Source organism: Crinia signifera, chromosome 1, assembly GCF_055691185.1.
Source record: "Crinia signifera chromosome 1, ASM5569118v1, whole genome shotgun sequence".
NCBI classification, from domain to species: domain Eukaryota; kingdom Metazoa; phylum Chordata; class Amphibia; order Anura; family Myobatrachidae; genus Crinia; species Crinia signifera.
This window is the reverse complement of record NC_139217.1, coordinates 408,670,125-408,692,770: the sequence shown is the minus strand read 5'-3', so window position 1 is coordinate 408,692,770 and position 22,646 is coordinate 408,670,125. Positions and strand designations below refer to the sequence as shown.

General features: G+C 43.0%; 1 protein-coding gene across 7 annotated transcripts in view; it reads left to right on the top strand.

Annotated features, from left to right (window-relative positions):
• The window catches only part of CAST (calpastatin), a 141,571-nt gene that overhangs the window by 92,479 nt on the left and 26,446 nt on the right, over positions 1-22,646 (top strand). For 4 of the 7 annotated variants that reach the window (XM_083151750.1, XM_083151746.1, XM_083151749.1 and 1 more), the window contains 14 exons: positions 275-319; positions 1,097-1,147; positions 5,877-5,984; positions 6,961-7,032; positions 7,642-7,704; positions 9,565-9,660; positions 12,466-12,549; positions 12,628-12,678; positions 14,744-14,839; positions 16,543-16,602; positions 16,739-16,798; positions 19,749-19,850; positions 20,117-20,197; positions 22,591-22,641. In XM_083151750.1, coding sequence (XP_083007876.1) covers positions 275-319; positions 1,097-1,147; positions 5,877-5,984; positions 6,961-7,032; positions 7,642-7,704; positions 9,565-9,660; positions 12,466-12,549; positions 12,628-12,678; positions 14,744-14,839; positions 16,543-16,602; positions 16,739-16,798; positions 19,749-19,850; positions 20,117-20,197; positions 22,591-22,641 — 1,020 coding nt within the window. Of the gene's footprint in view, positions 1-274; positions 321-1,096; positions 1,148-5,876; positions 5,985-6,960; positions 7,033-7,641; positions 7,705-9,564; positions 9,661-12,465; positions 12,550-12,627; positions 12,679-14,743; positions 14,840-16,542; positions 16,603-16,738; positions 16,799-19,748; positions 19,851-20,116; positions 20,198-22,590; positions 22,642-22,646 lie in introns of all 7 variants that reach the window. The other 3 variants (XM_083151748.1, XM_083151752.1, XM_083151747.1) reach the window with 2 other exon arrangements.

Below are 22,646 nucleotides of genomic sequence, written 5' to 3'. Positions count from 1 at the left end.
ACACACTGAGCAATCCAGCCAATACGTTGTTTCTATTAAAGCGGAAAAAACATATTGTGCTGAGGACGTTCCAGTGTGTACACGCCCTTAGGGGCTCTGCATATTTGCACATGTGGATGTTCTACCAAATATGTTGTGTCAATCATTTTAATGTGCAGTTTACAGTACTATGGATGCCTAACTTTGCACACACCTATATCATCCTGACAACATATTGTTGGTAAAAAAAAAAAAAATTCTGAGTGTAATAAAGCACATTTTCTTTTTGTTGCAGGTACCAACACCACAAGAAAAGACTATGAAACCAGCAGATACAAAGGTAAATAACTTATATTTATTCAGGTTCAAAATGTACAATGTGGAGTAAATGTAAATGCCAGGGATTCTGCGGAATGTGTTATATGGTTCAAATGATTGATTGTGTGATAATTGTCATCGATGGTTTGCAGCCATCAATAGTATGAGAACTGATAGAAGTTGTTGTTTGTTTGTTTGTTTTGTTTTGGCACAGATGGCACACCAAACATCAATACAACATTTTAAATATGACAGTTTGATAATACAGGAAATAACAATGGTCTATGACTAGGTTTGTAGGTTCAGGGATGTCAGTTTATTTTACCTATAATTACAATGTAATAATCTGCCCCCTCCCCAATATTTATTCTGTGTCATGAAGATGTGGGTTTTTCCTTTTTATACCCCTTTCACATCGCACTTTTAAAACGGTATATTGCCGTTTTTTTTCCATTTTAAAATGTTTAAGGCTGCAATGTGAAAGTACCAGAGTTGATTTACCGGTTAAAGTTAACCGGTATTTCAACACGGTTAAAAAACAGAGTCCTACACGTTTTAAAGCCATTTTTTTGGCAGTTTAAACAGCTCTATTTCAATGGCTTGAAACGTGTCCCTTGGGGGTTAAACGGGTTGAATGTTTGAATGGTATTAAATGATTTTTAAAATGGTTTTCACCTGCAATGTGAAAGGTCTCAAGGCTCAGACCCGTTTTAAAGTCCCATTAAGAATACCGTGTCATTACCCATTTCTGCAATGTGAAAGCAGTATTAAATACTTAATTGACTGCTTTTCATTTTAGGCAACAACAGCAACAAAGGCTGAGCCACCTAAATCCACACAAGCAACAAAGGTAGGCAAAACTGGACACTGATACATTTGACAAATCAATGTTGTTGTTGCTTATAAAATGTAAACTTCCCAGAACACACAATGTTATCGGACACATTCAGCTACCCACAAATTAGGTCTTTGGTTTTTTTTTACTGCGGCAAAAACCTGTGGTCTATTTGCTTTGTATGCAGGGTCTTATTTAGAGATGGATACTGAGGGCAGTTTTGTCTTTGGTATTTTCATAATGTTATGCATGTCTGCCTGCACTTGTTTGTATTTAAAGTAGCTTTAATCTCTGGGGGAGCAGTGGCCTCTGCAAAAGAGCTTAAACGGGATACTGCTTTCCATTGAAGAGATCCTATAGATTGAGGAGGCCATAGAATAAGGTGGTAGTCCTGGGTTAATGACAGCCTATACATAAGAGTTTAGGTATGCCACTGCTACTCAGGTGTAAAAGAAAGAACCAACACCCAATGGAAGAAGAGTTGGTGAAAACACTGTTAACGAGGAGTGGCCTGAGAAAAAGCGCTTAAACAGGCCCCTGCTCTCTAGAGAGTTTGCAGAGGCCAGAGAAAAGGGCTAATATGATCGGAAAGGTGCTGGAATACTTTGATTAATGACCACATATGCAAAAGAGAAGAGTCCATGATGGTGGAGTTGGTTCTCTGGAGGAGCAGTGGTTTCTGCAGTAGAGCTGACACAGTCTGGGGGATCTGCCCTACTCAGGTGAATACCACCTGGAAGGTTCCACCAGGAGAGAGGCCCCAGGATGAACCAGGACTTGTCTGGCATTATGTCCACTTTCCAAGTGGGCACTAGGCCCTAGTACAGATGTGTGTTTATACATCTAACCTCAGTATGCCTGTTTAAAGTGATGGCAGCAAGGATATAGGAGGACACATCTGTACTTTAGTGTGGTGGTGTCATAGGTGGATGCAAGGCCAAAGTCATAAAAGAGTGCTTGACCCTATAAATATTATAATGGCATAGCCGATTATATTAAAATCAAATTAAAGAGCTTTGTACCATATTAATCTTGTAAGATGAAGGAGGGGAGGCTGATGTTGAGGGGCTACGACTTGTCACAGGAGGGGGGTGGACGTGTAAGTGGCAAGGGAAGCGAGTTCCATCACCTCTCCAGGACCACTTTAAGCCCTGGTTTAAACTATGGGAATAGAACTACTGGGTGTTAGATTTTTGGTAGGTGAAGAAAAATAAAAAATTAGAACATCTAGCTAAGGCTAAGTTGAACAGGTCATGAACTGAAAATCCATGGCAACTAGTACATATAAAAGGGAATCTACAAATAAATATTTTATGCTGAATTTATAGTACGGTGGGCTGGTTATGGTGCTGTCCGTTTAGTACGGTGGGCTGGTTATGGTGCTGTCCGTTATTGGAACGCTGTTTTTAACTAAATTGCTGATGGTTGATAATACTGTGTTATCTAAAGTTGCATGTAAACTTTTTTATCGTTTGTCTTACACATTTTCATATAAAACCATTGTGCTGCACAGACAGGGACGGTATAGTGTAGGTGAACTGTATGATAGGCCATAGTACTGTAACATTGGATCCAGGCAGACACTGTCATTCTGAGTTGAAGACAGCCATCTACTGTATGGCCCTTATTCTGGTTCACTCGCAAAGGCAAATTCCTACCCAAATGGACAAAACCATGTGCACTGCAGGGGGGACAGATGTAATGCTGTGTACACACGGGGGCGATAGGGGCAATAATTTCCGGAAATATGGTCGCAGGCGAACATATTGCCAGTGATTGGAGTGCGCACCAGCGATAAATCGCCGGGTGCGCGCTCCCGTTTTCTGACCCATTGTAATCGCTGGTCGCAGGAGCTTGCTCTTGCGACCAGCTAATTACCTCTGCAGCTCCCCCAGCAGAGGTTCCTTTTCATCAGCGACCATCTCTGGTCGCTGATGCAAAGGAGACACTGGGCAATATATATATATATATATATATATATATATATATAATATATGAGAGAATATATAAGAGAGAATTAGATTTGGGTGGGGTTTTACTTCAAAGTGAGATCTATATTGCAGTGTAAAAATAAAGCAGTCAGTATTTTCCCTGCACAGAGACAAAATAACTCACACAAATCTAATTCGAATACATTTGCCCCCCGCCATGCACATGGTTTTGTCCATTTAAGAAGGAATTTGCCTTTGCTAGTGAACCAGAATAAGGGCATGTGTATTTAATCCTGTCCCAGAAGCTCATGTGAACTTCACCACGCCAGGGTAAATACATGAATATTTAATTTGTTTTCTGTTTTTTTTATATATATGTTTAACTAGAAAAGGAAAGATATATAAGTTTGGTATTATATGTGTATCCTCATTGGTTAATGCTTTCTAACTATTTCTGAATTAACGTAGTAACATTGAACATTAGCTCATTTTGCTGTAACTAACAGAATGACTAATTGGGAGACTGGGAGAAGTCACTGAGCTGCATTGTCTGTTACCTTAATCCGCAGCCTTTGCAAGCAATTGCTAGTTAGGAAATGACACATGTAAAGGAGTGCTATTGCGTCATATTCTGTTGTTCATTCTACTATATGATGTTTGGAAAACCGTGATGTCATGTAAGTGACCTGGTGTCGTGTAACACGTGGACTACAGTCAGACCGGACCAGCAAGACTGGTGACACTTCTTAGCTTTCCTTCATGGTAACACCTCTCACACTGATACTGATTCATCTAAACACGTTCCGTAATAAATTACAATATTTAATTACAGTAAACAAAACTATTGCTTCATATTATCTGTTTTTCCCATAATGGTGTCGTCATAGCTCTATCGCCAAATTGTCCACATCTCACCATAAAGATGTATCCAATCTTCCATAGATGTAAAGTGGGCAGTATGGGTTCAATTCCCACCATGGCTCTAACTGTGCAGAGTTTGTGTAATCTCCCAGTGCTTGCGTGGGTTTCCTCCGGGTAACCCTCCCACAATCCAAAAATATACTGATAGGTTAATTTGCTCCCATCAAAATGAACACGAGTGAGTGAGTGAGATAGTGAGTGTGTGTGTGTGTGTGTGTGGCAAGGAATATAGATTGTAAGCTCCACTGGGGCAGGGACAGATGTGAATATGTGTGCGCTATAAATAACTGATCATAAATAAGTGGAGAAGTTTCAACGTCATCTCTTTGTTGGTTTGATAAATCTTCCCATATATGTGGTATGTCTGGTGTTCTTTTGATAACTGTAACCGCCTGATCTGTCCAATGTGGTCACATACATTTGAGGTTGCATTGAGAAGTAACCTATTTGAATTTGTGCAAAGCATCATAATCAGTCCATTAGTAATTGAGTTCATGCTCAGCTGTAGAGGCATTTATTGAGAAGCTGTGTTGTGCAGTCCATACTGTGTAGGCCCTCTTTCAGACACAAAAACGAAATTGAGTGCCAAACATTTGGACCTGGTAATTTAAGTCAACATGGATCCTTATTTTGTGTGAAAGGGTCAACGCGGATTACAATTTCCAAAACTTTGATAGTGGTAAAAACAGGTTGATAGCCGGGATTTTTGACATGGGTGACCTGGGAAAATTACAGGTTCAAATGCTTAACCCGGCAACAGCTTCTTCTGTCTGAAAGTGGTATAATTTCTACCTTAACCAAAGTCTGTTTTTGGTAAAGATGCCCATAATATTTAGGAATGATTTATGGTGGATTATATAGTATCAGTATAGCCACTAGTCTCTCTTACAGTATGTGCAACTAATCTATATTCTCATACATCCAGACCATGCAGACCAATGTTGTTGGCGTCACTTTAGACTTGACTTCCTCTCCCCCCACACATGACAGAGTTGATCATATGCAATATTGATCAACGGTGGTGGGGGGGGGGGGCATTACATACATTACATTAAGACATTACATGCGGGGAACATATACCCGCCGAGCTGCACAGCGCCTAGGCAGCCATCAGTGGCGCCACTGGTTGCTGCAACAGCCAGGTAGGTAACAATATAAGCAGGGACAGTACAGTTGTCGCACAGTGAACACATACCCGCAAAGCTGCACAGAGCCTAGGCAGCCACCCATAGCGCCAATGGTCGTTTCAGCGGCCAGGTAGGTGACAATATAAGCAGACACAGTATAGTGGCATACAGAGAACATATACCCGCCAAGCTGAACAGCGCCTAGGCAGCCATCAGTGGCACCACTGGTCGTTGCAGCAGCCAGGTAGATAACAGTATGAGCAAAGACAGCACAGTTATAGCAGAGACAGTACAGTTATTACACAGGAGACATGGGGTTACATATGGCTAAGTGCACAGTTCCTAGGCAGCCATTTGAGGCGCCATCTTCCTGTAGGAGAACCAGTGTGGAGAGCCAGCATGGGTGGTGGTGGGGGGGGGGGGGTTGGGAGAGAGTCACTGAGGCCTGGGGTTGGGGTAGGGCTAATGCTGAGGGACAGCGGCTGGGGCCTGCGGACCGGATCGCCTTCATTGTCGCTGCCGGGTGCCGATGGGGGTCGCCGCCTCTGGAGGTCATGTCGGGGGCCGAGCTGTGCGCCTGCAGCCAGGTCCTGTGCCACGTCCTGACCCTCTGGTGGTCATGTTTGGGGCCAAGCTGTGCGGCAAGACCTGTCATGGTGTTTTATGCACAGATTGCACTGTAGTACCACATGCCATGCTAATGAGACTCCTTACCTTCTTACAATGTGATGTAATTTTATGATATGTGTTATCGTTTCTTTTCAGCCAAAAAGTACTACGACAACGTCCTCAACTGCAAAGCCCAGCACAGGAAAAGGCCCGACCAAACAAGATGCAAAATCAGTTCCTGGAAAACAGGCAGCAGGCACTACAGTAAGACCTACAGTAGCACCTCTATTACACACTATGGGGGAAATGTCGCAAACCTTCTAAAGAGTTGCAACGTGCACAGGTAATGTAAGCTGCCTCTAGCAACCAATCAGCTAACATTTGTCAGGTACATTCAATAAAATGTTAGGTGGATGCTGTGTGCAAACATTCCACTTCTCCACTCTTTAGAAGGTTTACTACATCTCCATCTAATACTGGGTATACACGGTGCAATTTTGCTTGCGATTGGATCCCAAATCGATTGGGATCGAATCAAATGGTACGCAAAATGCATTCAATTTGACTGTATACAGTAGTACAGATCCGTACTATATAGTCTTGCCTGACAAGACTATTTTTCTGTTAGATTTACAATACACCGTAGCGCACATTGGGATCGAATCTGTATCGAATGAACATTAGATGCCTATTCGATTTTCTATTTGATTTTACCGTCTATAAGAGACATCTGGACTATGACTGGAGTCCAGTGGAAAATACTTACTCATGAAACCGCCCATTTTACACAGATAATTAAAAATAGTTTATAAATCTAATGTTCAGAGGAAAGGTATATATGGGCAGTTTTATTCCCTCGTGGCCCCAGAACCCAATGTCAGGAGATAATTATGCTGTACAGTAGTTATTATATAGTCTATGTGACATCTGTAATCAGGTCACTGGAATTCTTGTTAGATTGGATACATGGCTAAGTGGTTGGTTTCTAAGCACATCATTTGGAAAGCAATTGTCTAAATGTGTTTTGCCCCGATCTTAAATTAAATACATTTGGAAATAGGTTATGGTAAAAAAGATCTCAAAATCACTGCTGTGTTATGTATGGAGATATGCTTGTTCTATTGGTCTATTTTATCTGCTCATATGGGTCAGTCTATGTGTACATTCTTGTTCTTTGCAGTTCAAGCTATTTACTTTATGTTGTCATCAAAACTGATTTCATCGTCTTTCTTTTCTGTAGAGCTCAGCAGGAGCAGCCAGCAAAGCAGCAGCAGCCGCCTCTGTAGTTGCAGCTAGTAAAGCCAAAGATGTGGTAGGTATAGGGATTATTGTTTGGATATGCTACAGATTGTGCTTTAGAGGTGACCCTTCTACATGTACCACCTAGGCCAGGCATGTCCAGCTGTTCTGAAACTACAGGTCCCAGCATGCCTTGCCACAGTTTTAGTATTCTGTGGCAAGGCATGATGGGACTAGTAGTTTCACAACAGCTGGAGGGACATAGTTTGGACATGTCTGACCTAGGCTCTTCACCATTATCTCTTTACATTTGCTGTTATGCGAAGGAGGAACATGGTATGTTCCTCTGGCTTCCGGATTGGGTAGGTAACTCAGACCTGACCAGGAAGGGCTTGTATAACTAATGCAGTAAATGAATGGATGGGACTTGTGGCCAATCCAAATGGGTGTCTTCAGTGGATAACTATAAAAGCGTAATGCTAAGAAGCACTGGTGATCCATGGCCACAGCTGTAAAATGGTTACAGCTAATGGCACTGGTACTGGTGAACCCAAAGGAACTTTCCAAATGGGACTTTCCCAATAAGGTTCAAAAGTATTGTAATAATGTTTTAAATACGTTTGTAATATCTATTCACATACATTTATTCTAATAAAATGTATGTTGCTCGGTTTTGTTCTAGGTAAAAGGAGAAAAGAAAACTGTGAGTGTAGAGAAGATTGCCGCTGCTGCTGCACCTGTCAAGGTAACAGCTGGTCTCTTGTTATGTCATTCATGATTTTAATCCATCCAGTGACAGAAACTTCATTTGTAGAAAGAAATTAGATCTGCTTGCATTGTATGTGTATATCAGCACTCTGCAATCAGCAGGGTAACCATCTCCATCTAGTGGTCATTAGGATGTATTACACATCAGAAATTGGAAGCACTTTTACCACTTTCAGACATGCGACCCGGCAATTACCCGGCATTTTGAATGCCGGATCATATTGCCAGGTGAGGTCCCCTTTCACACTGAGCCGCAAATTACCAGATTAAAAATGTCAACACGTAATTCACTGAATTACATGGGTATTTCAACCCGGGTTGCATATCCCGAGTCGCCAACCCTGGTAAAGAGCAGGGTCAGGGACCCGGGTTGACTCTTTCACACTGAGCAAATTATTGGGTAGAACTGCTTCACGTGTGAAAGGGGTATTATTTGTAAATAGCTTGATCATTACACAGGTGGCCAAGAAGCAAAATACCTCGATGAAATAAAAATGTAAACACCTACACACACACAGAGTAAATGTGAGCTATGCTGGATTTGGAATAAAGTCATTTTTAGGGCTAATATTAGGAAATGTACAATAGATAACAATGATTGCCTCGGCAGAAGAGGCAGTGTTACATTGCTGTAAAGACTACCAAACTCCATCTCCATAGGGAGGGCTAACGCATTGTGTGTTACCTTTCTATCAGATGGGATTTTAGGTCACAGGCTGCTACTTTTGTAGCTCCCTAACTTCCAAGGATACATGGTGCTTTCATTTCTTAGGTTCCTTACTTATTCACCTTAGTCGCCTTGGTCACTGCAGTCTCATCTGCGGCTGGATGCACCCAGCATCACATTTCAGAGCTTGTTGCATTAGTGTTAAGTGGCCAAACCTTGTAACCCATCATTTTTGGAGGTTTGACCACAAAATACACATCATTTTGCGGTGCGGTGCGCAAGTGCGTCTCATGCACAATGAAGGATGCATTTGCCAGTGCTCCATGTTACATACAGGCAAATGCCTCCATTTCAAACCCCCACTATCCACGCCAGCCCGAAGCTCGGCGAACGTACGCAGTACGCGTCCTTCTGACCTGTTCATTCCCCTACTATCCACATCGGTGTGGAGTTGATTCTATAAAGTGTAGCGAGCGCAGCAAGCCCTCAAGCCTGAAACATGGCGAGCGGACGCGGATTACTTGACGTGTATTCCACGTCCCCTCGTTGGGCTCACTGCGCTCGCCACGCTTCGGGCTCGGTGGCTCGCTGCGCTTGCCACACTTTATAAAATCAACTCCATGCCCGTGGATAGTTTGGGTATGAACAGGTCGGGAGGACCCGTACTGCGTCTCCTCGCGGGGCTCTTTACGCTCACCACGCTTCGGGCTGGCTTGGATAGTGGGGGTGTTTCAGGAACACATTCACTTCTGTCATGTCAGGCAGGTTAAAATGGTCAATGGTTCCCACACAATGTAATAAGCGCTGACTGACTACACTAACTGCATAACGCTGACTGACTACGCTAACTATGTAAGCTCTGTCTGGCCACTAACGGGCGGGAACACTACGCTGATACTGACAGGGACGCTGACTATGCTGGCCGTGGGAACACTACACTGATTCTGACATGGACGCTACGCTGACTAGGTAACTGCCGCCGTGAAACCGTACAATTACCTTTTTTTCAAACCCAACATGTAACTTGACATTCAGCTGATGGGTCAATGATAACGTAGCAGCCATTTTATCACTACACCAAGCTTAATAAAGCTGCCCTCCTGTACAGTATACTCCTTTAACCCTTTACCATTTGATCACTAATGTACTGTATTGGTATTTCTCTTTCAGAGTGCACAAGATGATGCGTTGGACCTGTTGATTGATACTCTGGGGGGGCAGGACAATGTTCCGGAGTCTCCAAAATTCACCGGACCAGATATCGCTGTAAGTGGAACTTAATGCAGGTTTTTACTAGATTTTTTGTAACTTGTTCTTGACAACAAACCGTGAAGTAGCATTTCATGCAGAAATGATGGTGGTAGACTTTATGCTCATGATAAATATTTTATAATTTGTTGTCCTAAATTATCCACATAAATAATTCATAATACACCAGTCATTATTATATAGAGAGGAAGCGAAACAGAAACCAGAAACCATGATCAAGCTCCCAAGGGATTATTTTAATGCAAATCATTCTTAGAAGTACTGAATGTTAATAATAGACTGAAAGTAGATTGCCTTAGTTATTACTTGTGTCCTGTCTTAGCTGTCTCCTCCTGTTTCTTGGTTGCCATTTGTACTTTTTTCTGTCTGTCTCTTTGCCTGCTAACACCGGTTCAGGTGCAATTCATGCCCAGTAACCTGAATGTCCTCCACTATGATCTACTCCTGGCTAAGTCAAATGGTCACTTCTCCTTTCTTATGCTCTTTGCAACGTTTGGTACCATCATCTTCTCAGGGTCTGCGGTCGATAAGTCAACTTTCAATACTATTGGTTGATGGGCCAAACGTCAACACATGAAAAATAACAGCATGGTTTAGGTTGACATGTTCAAAATGTCAACATGAAAAAAGGTCAACATGAGTTTTTCATGATTTAATTGTTAAAAAAATAGAATTTTTCATACTTCACCATCCCAATGGGCATAGAGCCCCACAAAATCCAGCTTCTCTTCAGGTTTTCTCAGTGGAACCAGCGTGGGTTCAGGGCCTGTCACGGTCTGTTCAGGACTTGGTGCAGGTCTCTGTGAATCTTCAGAGTGTGGGACCCTCTTCTTTTAAACAGAAGGCCCCACTACTGATATGCCAGCTTTATTGCCAGAGGACTCTGTCTGAAGTTTTTTCTGACAATGAGCAGGATTCTTCAGATTCATTGGGGGAAGGCCTTCAACCAGAAGCAGTCAAGCCAACAGATAATCATACGTCACTGGCTAGGGTGGAGGGGTTGGTGAAAGGAGTTCAGGGTAGTTTTATATTCTTTTTAGGAGGCCTGGGCTCACCCTAACAAAAAATGTATCCTAACTAGGAGGTGTTCATCCTTCTACCCGATGGTAGAGGAAGACAGTGAGTGCTGGGAAACTCCACCATCTTTAGAGACACATGTCGCCCCATTGGTTAAAACCACCACACTCCCTATTCCTGATGTCATGTCTCTCAAAGAGCCCATGGATAGTAAGCTAGAACAATTTCTGAATGCTATCTGTATGAATTCAGGGTCAGTCCTGCAGCATGCTTTTGCTGCCACATGGGTGTCGTTGGCCATAAAGAGTTGGTTGGATGCTTTTACTGAGGCACTCTGAGGTTGTTCTCAGACCTTGTGGCTTTTGTTGAGAACATCAGATAAACTAATACCTTTGCTTCGAAGGCCTCTGCTTCATCAGTGACTGCACGGCATGACCTCGGGCTGCGCTCATGGTGGGTGGAAAACAAATCTAAAAAGGCTTTGGAAGTTCTGCCATATATACGGGTAATGTCCTTTTCGGGCCCGAATTGGACAAAATTGTGGCCGCATCCAAAACAGCCTTTTTACCCTCTGCAGCGCCAAAGCCTCGCACTGCGACTTTTCAATCCTTTCATCCACAGGATAAAGCAAGAGGGCAGCCCTCCTCTCATTTCCAGGCACCTACGCAGAAGCCTTAAATATCCAAGGGCCATCCAACATGGATCGGTCGCCGTCAGGTCCCAAAACAGGCAGACAAGCCTGTTCATCACCGGGGCACCGGGTTTTATTAGAATCTTTATCTGGTCCCCAAGCCCGACAGGTCCTTCCATCCTATTCTCAACCTTCAGACCCTGAATAATTTTCTTTGGATTCCTCATTTCAGGATGGAGTCACTTCATTCATTTCTGCCCTGGACTACATGGTCTCCCTGGATGTGAAGGATGCATACCTTCACATTCCCATTTGGAAGGACCATCAACCATTCCTTAGATCTGCTATTCAGAGGGATCAAGTATCACTTCCAGTTCAGGGCTTTGCCTTTCGGACTTTCAATTGCCTCGGGTGTTTACGAAAGTCATGGCCGTCATGACGGCTCACTTGAGGCTTTAAGGGCTCCGAATCCTCCGTTATCTGGACCATCTCCTCTTGATGGCAGATTCTCAGGCCTCTCTTCAAAGTCACCTCGACCAAACCATGGCGATGCTACAAGCACACAGTTGTTTGATAAACTGGCGCAAGTCCAGCTTTATGCCGTCTCAAAACATGGTTCACCTCGGTTCCTTGCTGGACACCAGGTTGCAACGGGTGTTTCTTCCCGAGAACAAGGTACAGTCTCCATTCATTTCTACATGCACCTTCCGGGAAAACGAGTGCCTTGCTTCCACATGGAGGAATATGCGCAATTCCACTACAGGACACTACAACTAGACTCTGGTTGCTATGACTAACTCTGGTTGCTATTTGCAACACTTTTTTCTTCACTTATAGATCTTCCTCTTTTTTTTTTCTCTCTGCTGTTTTTACTAAATTCAAAACAACTATACAAGTATCAGCTTGTAAGATTACTATACATAGATCCAGGTTGAAGTAGCAATCTGAATTAATTGTTAGCTTAGGATGGTAACAATAGGTTTCTGATGAGGAGAACAATTAATGTATAGCGCCGATATGATTAATGTGGTGCCCACATTTGGGTCACATACTGATAAGCAAGCAGCGTATTCAGTAGTAGTTTCCATTAATCAATGGAGAGAATATTTGTGAATCACATTAATGGCACTAAAACATCTCTCTTTCTACCTAAGGACACTCCGGTAACATCAGAGTACTTGGAAGAACTAGGAAAGAGGGAGGGCTCCATACCCCCAGAATACAGGCATCTTTTGGATGTGAGTTTTTATCCTGATTCAACATTTACTATAAAAATTTCTGAAAAAATATTTGAATCCTCATTTTATCTGTTTTAGGGTAAAGGGGAGAAGTCCACACCTCCTCCTCCTCCGAAGGAACCTGAAAAGGTGACATAGACCATAACCTATGGGTTTGTTAGATACAGATAAGTACAGTACATCTAGCCTCAAATCGCCATGCAGAGGGAGATTGCCGACATGAGTGAGCCAGCAGGTCCTGCGTAGCCCTTCTGATGTCGGCAGAAATGCAATGCAACTAGAGTGCCCAGGGAGACTGTTCTGATTAATTGATACATGACACTTGTATATTGTATGTGACTGAGTGTTTACACACAAAAGCAGAACAATACTTGTATTGGAAAAAAGCTGCGGCTGTTACAGTACATTGTAAGACTTGTACACAGATTCAGAGATTCTGTGGCAAACATATATATGTGTCCTATAGTAAAGTAATCATCAGTCTCCTCCTGTGTCCTTTTCACATTGTTTTGTGACAAAGATGTAAGTTCTGAAAAAGATGCCTGAGGGCTGTTTTACACGCTCCGGCTGACGCCGTGCTGCACACAGAAGTTTACAATGGTTGGGATGGCCACAGCCCAGCAGCCGTCCTTTCCAGTGGTAACATCCAGCTGCAGCCCGACCGACCCATGTGAATGGACACAATCCTGTCCATTGTTAACTACTCTGCATGGCATGGCTTTTGGCAGTGCAGGTTGTCTTCACCCGGCGTCAGCCCGAGTGTATGAAACAGCCCTAGCACTAAAACATTCTCACGCAGATTTGCTAAATATTTGCATATTAAATAAACCTCCTGTATCATGGACTGTACATTACCACTCACTGCTGATAAGAGGAGGGGATAGATGTTATGCTAATGCAGGGTAAAAGCCTGCATCTGATTGGATGGTCATAACCAGACATTCTACTCATGTGCTACCATTTGCACTCTCATAAATCCATGAATGGAATTGACTTTCTCTGCTGGTGAATACAGTACTTTTCTTGGGGGGCTGGTTCCTGCTAATAAAACCTTTAGACACTGAGCAGTGCATTCCTGCCTAGTTTTCATTGATACAACAAGAAGTACCAAACAAGGTTCTAAACATTCGCTAAAAAGGTCTGTTTAACCAATCAGATACTAAAACTGGCAACATACAATCCCCAGGATAAATACAAATAGCAACAATATATAATAACAAGGCTTTTCAGCACCCTAGCAAACATTTTAGCTACAGCTCCCACCACCTATTCACCAATACTGACCTTTCAGGGCCTCAAGTGAAATTGTCAAGGTGGTGTCTTCAACAAGGATGCCTTTCGCAGTTTTATCCTTAATTTTGTGATAATCAGACTCAGAGGCGCCCCCCTCAGATTCTGGAGCGCCTAGGCAGCTGACTAATGGCAAAGCCTCCCCGGTATTTCTGTACCTCCTATATACATCTGCCCCCCCCCCCCTTTTTTTTAAGCAATTTTTATTGATGTTAACATATTGTATATACAGGGCCGGTGCAAGGCACCGGAGCGCCCCAGACGAGTCGGGGTGGGGGCGCCCCGGTGCTGGGGGGGGGGGTACCTGTGTAAAAAAACTTACGTCCCTGCTGAGTGCTGGTGCGTGCAGGGTTGTCCGTGCCGCCGGGGGAACCTGCGGCGCTGTTATTGTGTATAAACTGGCCGCGGCCGGCGGGGTCCCTACAGTGAATAGAAAATAACTAGCGCTTCCCGCTATTTTCTATTCACCGTAGGGACCCCGCCGGCTGCGGCCAGCTTATACACAATAACAGCGCCGCAGGTTCCCCCGGCGGCACGGACAACCCTGCACGCACCAGCACTGCAGGGACGCCGGGCACGCAAGTTTGTTCACAGGTACCACAGTTCGCTAACCCGACCTCCATGCTGGGGGTGAGGGGCGAACTGCCGCCCTCCAGGTGCCGGCGCCCTAGGCAAATGCCTAGAGCTGCCTAGTGGTGGCGCCGGCCCTGTGTATATATCAGGAAGTACAGTGAAAAAGAAATAACAATGACAAAAAGGGTCCAGATATTTACGCATCTGTTATGTTCTGTCCCTTAAAACTGTGACCTGTGCATTGTGAGTAGAATCCATGGATGTAATGTGAGAATCCAGTACATGCATTTGCTTCTTGTGTTAAACCAGTATTTTTGTTTGTTTCTCCCAGAGCCTGAACGATGATGATCTTGTTGCAGCCTTCTCATCAGATTTTGTCAGTTCTCCACCTGTCCCAGAAGTAAAGAAACCAAGACTGGAAGAGGTAGCCAGTACACGATCTTATTGCTACAGCTTCATGTCTGCTTCAGCCTATGTCCTAATGTGACTTGTTCTAGAACGTTCATAACTGTCTTGCATGTACTGTATGCAGAAATTACCATTTTTATTAATATACATTACCTGTTTCATTGCTTTTTCCAAAGGAAAAAAAGTATTCAGTGGTGCTAGTCCTGTCCTGTTAGTATGTTCACCATAAATTGGTCCCAACCCATCTCTCTCTTCTATTCATTTTGAGTGTTAATGACAGAAGTGGAATGAGCAGCACACCCCTAGTTACATACTTGGTTCGCTAGTTATTCAGGACACTGCTGTCTTTCCTTCTCATTACTTATTTTTGGGAGGCTCTTTTTAGCTGATCTTAAAGGGACAGGTATGGGCACAGTTTACACTGCTCAATAACAATCTTCCTATTGGATAATGGTAAACCTTATATTTTCACACTGCACCTTAAACCCAGGTCCTTGTCGATCATGGTCGAGGTGCGGTTTGAAATTTATAACCAACCCGTGAATTTGACTTGGGTTTTAAGAAGGGTTAAACTTGGGTCGGCCTGTGTATAATGGGGGACACTGGTTGGAACCGGGATCAAGACCCCAGGTACGACCCAGGAATGCAATGTGAAAGCTATATTGCTATGTGGATAAAACCTCACCCCTCTGTTTGTCTCACAGTGCATTACTATGTATCCATTATGTACATACTCAGAGATAAAATGGGTGAAAGGGGGGTTAGTACATACATCCCCTTACAATACTCTCTATAATGCAAATTCCCCCTTTGTTTAGGGAAACATATTAGTCTATAAATGATCAGCACTCCCAGCACATGCGCCTGGGGTGCTGGGTCAGTGTTACCTTATTCCAGTGGCACATACATATTCCAAAAAGCAGAAATAAAGAACGTACTCGACTATCAAGAGACAGGTGATCCTGCCTGAAGAAAGCCTGTGCTTGGCCAAAACATGGCTTGTATTTTGTTTATATATGTATATAGAAATATGTATGTATAGATGTGTTAAAAAAGTTCGGACCATCAGATAAACAGTGTTTCATGCTGGTCCTTGCTTTTGCATGTTAACTGGTGACTGTTTAAATAAATGTTGAAAGTGTTTTGATGAAGTAACATTATAGAGAAATCATGTTCTATTACACAATCATGCCCCCACCTCTGCTTTTCTCTCTCACTGGAATGAAGTGCAGGAAATGCTGCCTGAGGATGTGTCTCTGAGAGGGCAGTGCTGGTTCATGTCCAGCACTATCCATTACACGGATGATGGTGGATAGCTATTCCCGGGTACTGTCCTATGGTACAGGGTAAAGGAGCACGGGCATGATTCAGCACTGTGACTCATGTGCCTCTCTTTAAGATTACTCTCAAGTCAAAATGTTAACTTCCTCTCACCCTAGTGGTTGCTGGTGCAGACTCAGAGTAATTTGTTATGATGCAAATAACCTCTTTAAAATAGCATACATGCTGATCCTTTTCATTGCCCCATCAGTACTAGAAACTCATTGCTGTTATGTAAGCATGTATCTGTTGTTCAGCCAAGAGGTCTCGCCCCCTCTTCCTGCTACAGGACAGATCAATATTCGACCTCTTAGTATTTTGTGCAGTATGTACTTGTGTACTGGTCTGTAATAATGTTGGTATAACTTAGGTGGCTAATTGTTACTTCCCTTGCATTGACAGAAAAAGGATGCAAAATCCACATCAACGTCCCGGGCTGCTCCTACAGAACCCAGCTCTACGGTAAGAACAGTGATGTTTTGGTCTTACATGAACAATCAATAAATGTTGAATGTTTAAAAAAAGTTATTGACGTGTTTTGGCGCTTACTCTGGTTTACACTGGTCTGTAATAATGTTGTTACTTCCTGCCTTGACAGAAAAAAGATGCAAAATCAACGTCAACGTCCCAGACTGCTCCGACAGCACCTAGTTCTACGGTAAGAACAGTGATGTATGTGGTTATACATGAACAGTGGATAAATGTTGACCTTGCTTGTAACCTTCGCCTCTCAGCCAGGCACATCCCTTCCTCCAGTGTCTCAGGGGAGATAAGTGATTGTAATGAAATTTTGGGTCAACGCTGTTGACTTTTGCCAGTTTTTCTTTTGCCGGTTTATTGACTGGTCTGATCAGCTGAAAAATAAGAGGTGGTGAAGTACAGATTGGCTATAGAGATGTGCCCAGTTTGGATACTACTACCATAGCGTTTACAATGTCCAGGCATTATACACTTATCACGGATTGAGCTACTGCAGTAGATCAAGGGAACTAAATCTCCCAGCCATATAAGCTGTTTCTTATTAGTTCTTTGACCTTTAGTGGGTTAATTCAGATGACATCAGTGACGTCAGCTGGACGATGATCAGCGTTTATTTTTGCAAGCCATTTTGCAGATTCGCATGGGGTGCAATTTTACACTGGCAGGGTGGCAGCAAACCGATCGCAGGCCTCTACAATTTTGCACAGCAGCGATCAGATCTAATTAACCCCCTTTGTTATGTATGAGGTTTAAATATGTTTCTTCTCGCTATGTATGTAGCAAGTCTCTATCGGCTGTTGACAATATTTTACAAATGCAGAGCAAAATTAAACACCACTTGCATCTAATAACACTTGTGCAGCTGTATTGAAACCAGCTAGGTCTTGGCAAACTGTACTGGCTGGTGTTTATTTTTTATTTGATATTCGTAATTAATTGACCCTTTAGGCAGCACTGAGGGTGAAAGAAGGGCACATCTATTCCTCAGCTCCGATAGCCTGACCTAGACCAAAGACCATCATATAAGGCATGGCTGGAGTAGACCCTAGACCAGTGATGGCTAACCTTGACACTCCAGCTGTTGTTGAACTACACATCCCAGCATGCCCTACTACAGTTTTACTATTTGGCCGTGCTAAAACTGACGCAGGGCATGCTGGGATGTGAAGTTCAACAACAGCTGGAGTGTCAAGGTTAGCCATCACTGCCCTAGACCCAGTCCTATATCTAGCACTAAAGTATGAAATACATCTCTACCATGGACGTGAGCTACCCTGTGGCTTCTGTGGAGTTCCAAAATGCTGGAATAAAAATACAGTTATCCTTGCTGATAATTTCCCACCTTACTGTCCAGTTTCCCCGAAATGTTTGCTAATCTAATCATTTCATAGATTTTATTTTTATTATTTGCATGTGAGATATAATCTGGATATTTCACAGTACAATTGATGTATACACATTTATAGCAAAATAAGTAATTTTGCATGAAAACAGTGACAGCCTCTATGCAAAGGCAAGGTACCTCAGTGAGCCGTATCTTATGCAGTATTGATGTACATAACTGCCAAGCATGCTGGGAATTCTGTTTCACTGGAGAAGTCATTTTTGAGGAGCTTTTTAGATCATTTTATTTGGAGCGTGAACAACTTATTCAGTTCTTTCCTGCTCCAAGTTACTGTATAATAATTAGTCACCACAGTCTCCATTATTATTTGAATGCATTTATTGTGGCTCAGTCTGATGCACCAGTGGGGGCCATATAGCATTCACACAGTCCACATATCACATACCGTACTACTAAATATAGGAAAGAGCAGCAGCTGGGGCAGTAATCTTTGAGGCAAAGTATTGAAATTAATTTTTTGACCAAAGTTTCAGACAATTTATTACAAAACACATTTATTATACTGTATTATGGAAAGCCCATTAATGTATATGGGGGGAAACTACTAAAGCTGGGTACACAGTGGGAGATATATCGTTAACCATATAGATAATATCATGTGCACATTGTCCAGGGAATACGTTCAATGCGTGCGGACATGGGTGGTTTCCCTTTCATCTGTACATTTTAGTTAGCGACTACAGGTATGGAGCAGGGGACCGGTGCACTATATAATTCTCCCGATAAACCACCGATATAGTTACCGTAACTTTATCTGCGGCCGTGGGAATCGCTAAGTGTGTACCCAGCTTTTGGGGCCTAATCATAATTCTTGTTGGCTGCAGTTTCTACCACATTGTGTGCAACAGGCCCTATCATACCCTTGGTTTCATATCCTTTATCATTATCAGTGCACACCTTCACCTGCCCTGCTCTTGGCGCAAAAGATGTGTTTTGTAAACAGCGCCCAACACTGCGATTCTGCCGATTCGTCCTCACTGAGCATTGCCTCTGTATGATTCCCCTATTATAGCCCAGTTACACTGCTTCAGTCACAAGTGGAGATACCAGGTGAAGGTGTATTACCTGTAATTGTGCACACCCCGCTACCAGAGCATACACAGTGTCACAAATGCGAGGTTTGCTCTACAGACGGACAAGCATGAGTATAACTGGCAGTACTAGGCATAGACATTCTGAACCCCATTCTGGCCCAGATAGGTGTTCTTCCTACATTGTATACTCTGAGCAGATCTAAGGTTTTATTTTTGAATGCAGGTGGGTGACTTGCACCATTTGTCTTGCACTTTTGACTTAACATCCAGAGGTGTGTGACCAGGGGCACACACAGGGCCAAGAACACACATTTACATCTAGCGGGGTGCCGTGGGAGGCAGTCTGCCCAATACAAAAAATGTGGTAAAATTATAAAGCAATGGGCAGCACTTGTCACTCCCCTGTGATTGAACCTGCATTTATCCTGCTCTAGATTTAGACTTACTGTATATCTAGATGCAGACTCCTGTAGACCGTACACAAGTCTTTAGTGTCGTTCTATTGTTCTTTCTCTACTCTGACACTCACATGGCTGGTTTGTGTCATCTGTAATTACCAGCCAGTACTTGCAAATAACATCTATTTGCTGCACCATTGGCAGGACAGCTTGTGGCATGTGACACTCACAATGCTCTGCTGTGATACCTCACACACTGATCTGATTGTCTTTTTGCCATGTGTTTTGTAGGCTTTATCGGAGGATGCTTTAGACCAGCTTTTGGGCACTCTGGACTCGGGGCCCCCAGCCAGTGTGCCAGAATCCCCCCCGTATACCGGTCCGGAAATAACAGTAAGACCTCTCATGTTCCTTCCAACAGCTACTTTATATGAAATGATTTTTATGGTGGTCGCTGCCTTCTTTCTAGTGAGACTAGTGAGTGTTTCTGTTTATATGCTGGACGTTTGTGTGACTTTTGTGTAATGATGCACATTCACTCCCATGTGTAAATGACCTTGTATTTAACTTCATCCATTGTTCAATGTACATTTATTTTGTGGGCACACAATAAACAAAATACACCGATATTAAGCCAGTGACCCTTTTCTTTTAACCAGGAAACAATTACACCATCACACCTGGAAGAGCTGGGTAAGAGAGACAGCACAATCCCTCCAGCATACAGACACTTGTTGGATGTGAGTATATTGCTAGATTTTCTAGATCCTGACATTCATTTAATTTTTTTAATTAAAAATGTAACTAACCAGTAAACCCATCAACATACCATATTCAATTGCTGTCTCGTACCCTCTTGTGTATGGCTGAAACTGGCATGCTGGAATCACACAGCAACAAGCTGGGAAGTGCTTCTCCCCTGCTGTGAGGTAGACCTGTGTAGGGAGAGGCTAGGATTGCGAGCAGTACAATCCACGACTGTCCGGTTCCTGCAGTGTATGACAGACAAGTGCTGTCTGTGCTTAGCATTTGTCTTTCCTTAAACCCACAAGACTCCCATCAGTGGATCCGGATGACGTGGTACAGACCAGAATCGGGTTGTATTACCCAGCGCATCGAATCATGTTTATGCCTGATGTTTAGAAGGGCAATGCTTTTACTAGAAAGACCTAGCCATGTAAAAGTATTGCGCTTTTAAAGATCATCCATAAACACAATCCGAAGCTACAAGTTTCACAACCTGACATTTTGTAAATAAACCCCCTGAAGAGAAATGAGCATTCAGTCAGTATAGAGGCAGGGCAGGTGCTACATTTTTGGCTGCACTGTGAAAAGCTCTGTCTAGTGATTTTGATTTCATTAGTTGACCTCATAAGTAGTGTAGTAGCAGCGGAATGCGCTGACGGGAAGGGTAGCAGCGGAATGCGCTGACGGGAAGGGTAGCAGCGGAATGCGCTGACGGGAAGGGTAGCAGCGGAATGCGCTGACGGGAAGGGTAGCAGCAGAGTCAGAATGCATGAATAGCAGCAGCAGCACCATATAGTGATGGGAATAGATAATGCAGGGGACAGCAGAGATTCTTGCACTGGGTGAATGTTTACCTTGCTGAAACTTCATAATATTTACAGTTGAAACTTTTTATTTTAGTTTTTGTATTAATGTAAACATTATTTAAGTAGTTTCCAAAAAATTATATGTAAAAATAAAATTTTAACAAGAATTGGAATATCCCCTTCATGAATGGCGAGCCCTGAATGGTGAATACAGTGTAGAAACAGCAGATGTGAGCTGCAAACTTGCATATAGCATGTGCACTGCAGGTGGGGCAGATGTAACATGTGCCGAGAGGTTTAGATTTGGGTGGAGTGTGTTCAAACTGAAATCTAAATTGCAGTGTAAAAATAAAGCAGTCAGTATTTACCCTGCACAGAAACAAAATAACTCACATTGTATAAATACGGCTGTCTAAAAATATATATAAATGTATTTGCTTCCCTTGCATGGCAACATGGTTTGTTCCAGACAAAAGTTACTTGTGTTTTTGTTTTTTTGCTTTACTTACATACAGTATGTGAATCAGTCCCTATATACATTGACATAGTTGTTGCACTACTACTTTTTGTTGTGTTTGGATAAATGAAGTGATTTGGTTCCTTGTTCCCGACATTCCTGCTGCAGTGGGGATGTTTGTGGATATTTATGGAACATATTACATTTCTTACTATTATATACTGTATATGAAATGCTATTATTTCTATTTCCTATTTATACTTGTATCCACATAACCCACTTCTATTATTCCTTATGTTGGTGAACGAAGCTTACCCAGAGCATTTTTCCTATGCTGCTAACGTAATTTGTGCGCTGCATAGTGTAAGTTCATCTCGCTGGAATGTGGAACATAAGATCACTTGTAAATGAATTGATCATGCATGGCTCCTTGCTTATTGCCTGGAGTGATCACATAAAAATCTTCAAATGAATGAGTTTGCCAATTTCATTGCACCCCACTCTTTCCTGACCTGGGTTCTAGATTTCGAAAAAGGGGTTTGTTTATTTATGTTTATGGTATACTGGCCTTTTTGAATGAATGTATTTTAAATACAGTCACAGGGCGGGATTCTCTATCACAGGAATGCGGTAAAAACCCCGTTATCGGGGTTTTTACCGCATTTCTGTATTCTCTAACCTCCCTCCGCAGTGTCACCGCTGCGGAGGGAATCGCCAGCAAAAGCTGGCGGTTCCCTGCAGAAGCCTATGGGCTTCTTACCGCAGCGGTGTGTGAGGGATCCGTCACGGATCCCTCCCAGCATGCCCTGCGGCCGGCGCGTCAGTCTGCGCATGCGCAGACGGACTCCCGGGTCATAGACCCGGAAGTCCAGCAACGGCGCCGCATCGCAAGGGACAGTTCTTATCGCAAGAGCTGTCCCTTGCGTTAATGACTGCATATTTTAGAGAATATGCGGTCATTAGAAATGCGGTGGCCGGCGAAGAGGGCTGCGGATTTTAGAGAATCCCGCCCTAATTGATTTAATGTTTTAGAAGATGCAGGCTCTATGGGTATATGACATTATTTCAGTGTACTGTATGTTTATAAATGCTGCCTAGTAATGCCATGTACTCTGTTTGTCAGGGTAAAGATCATGGTAAACCCGCACCTCCAGCTCCAGCCTTACAACCACAGGTAAA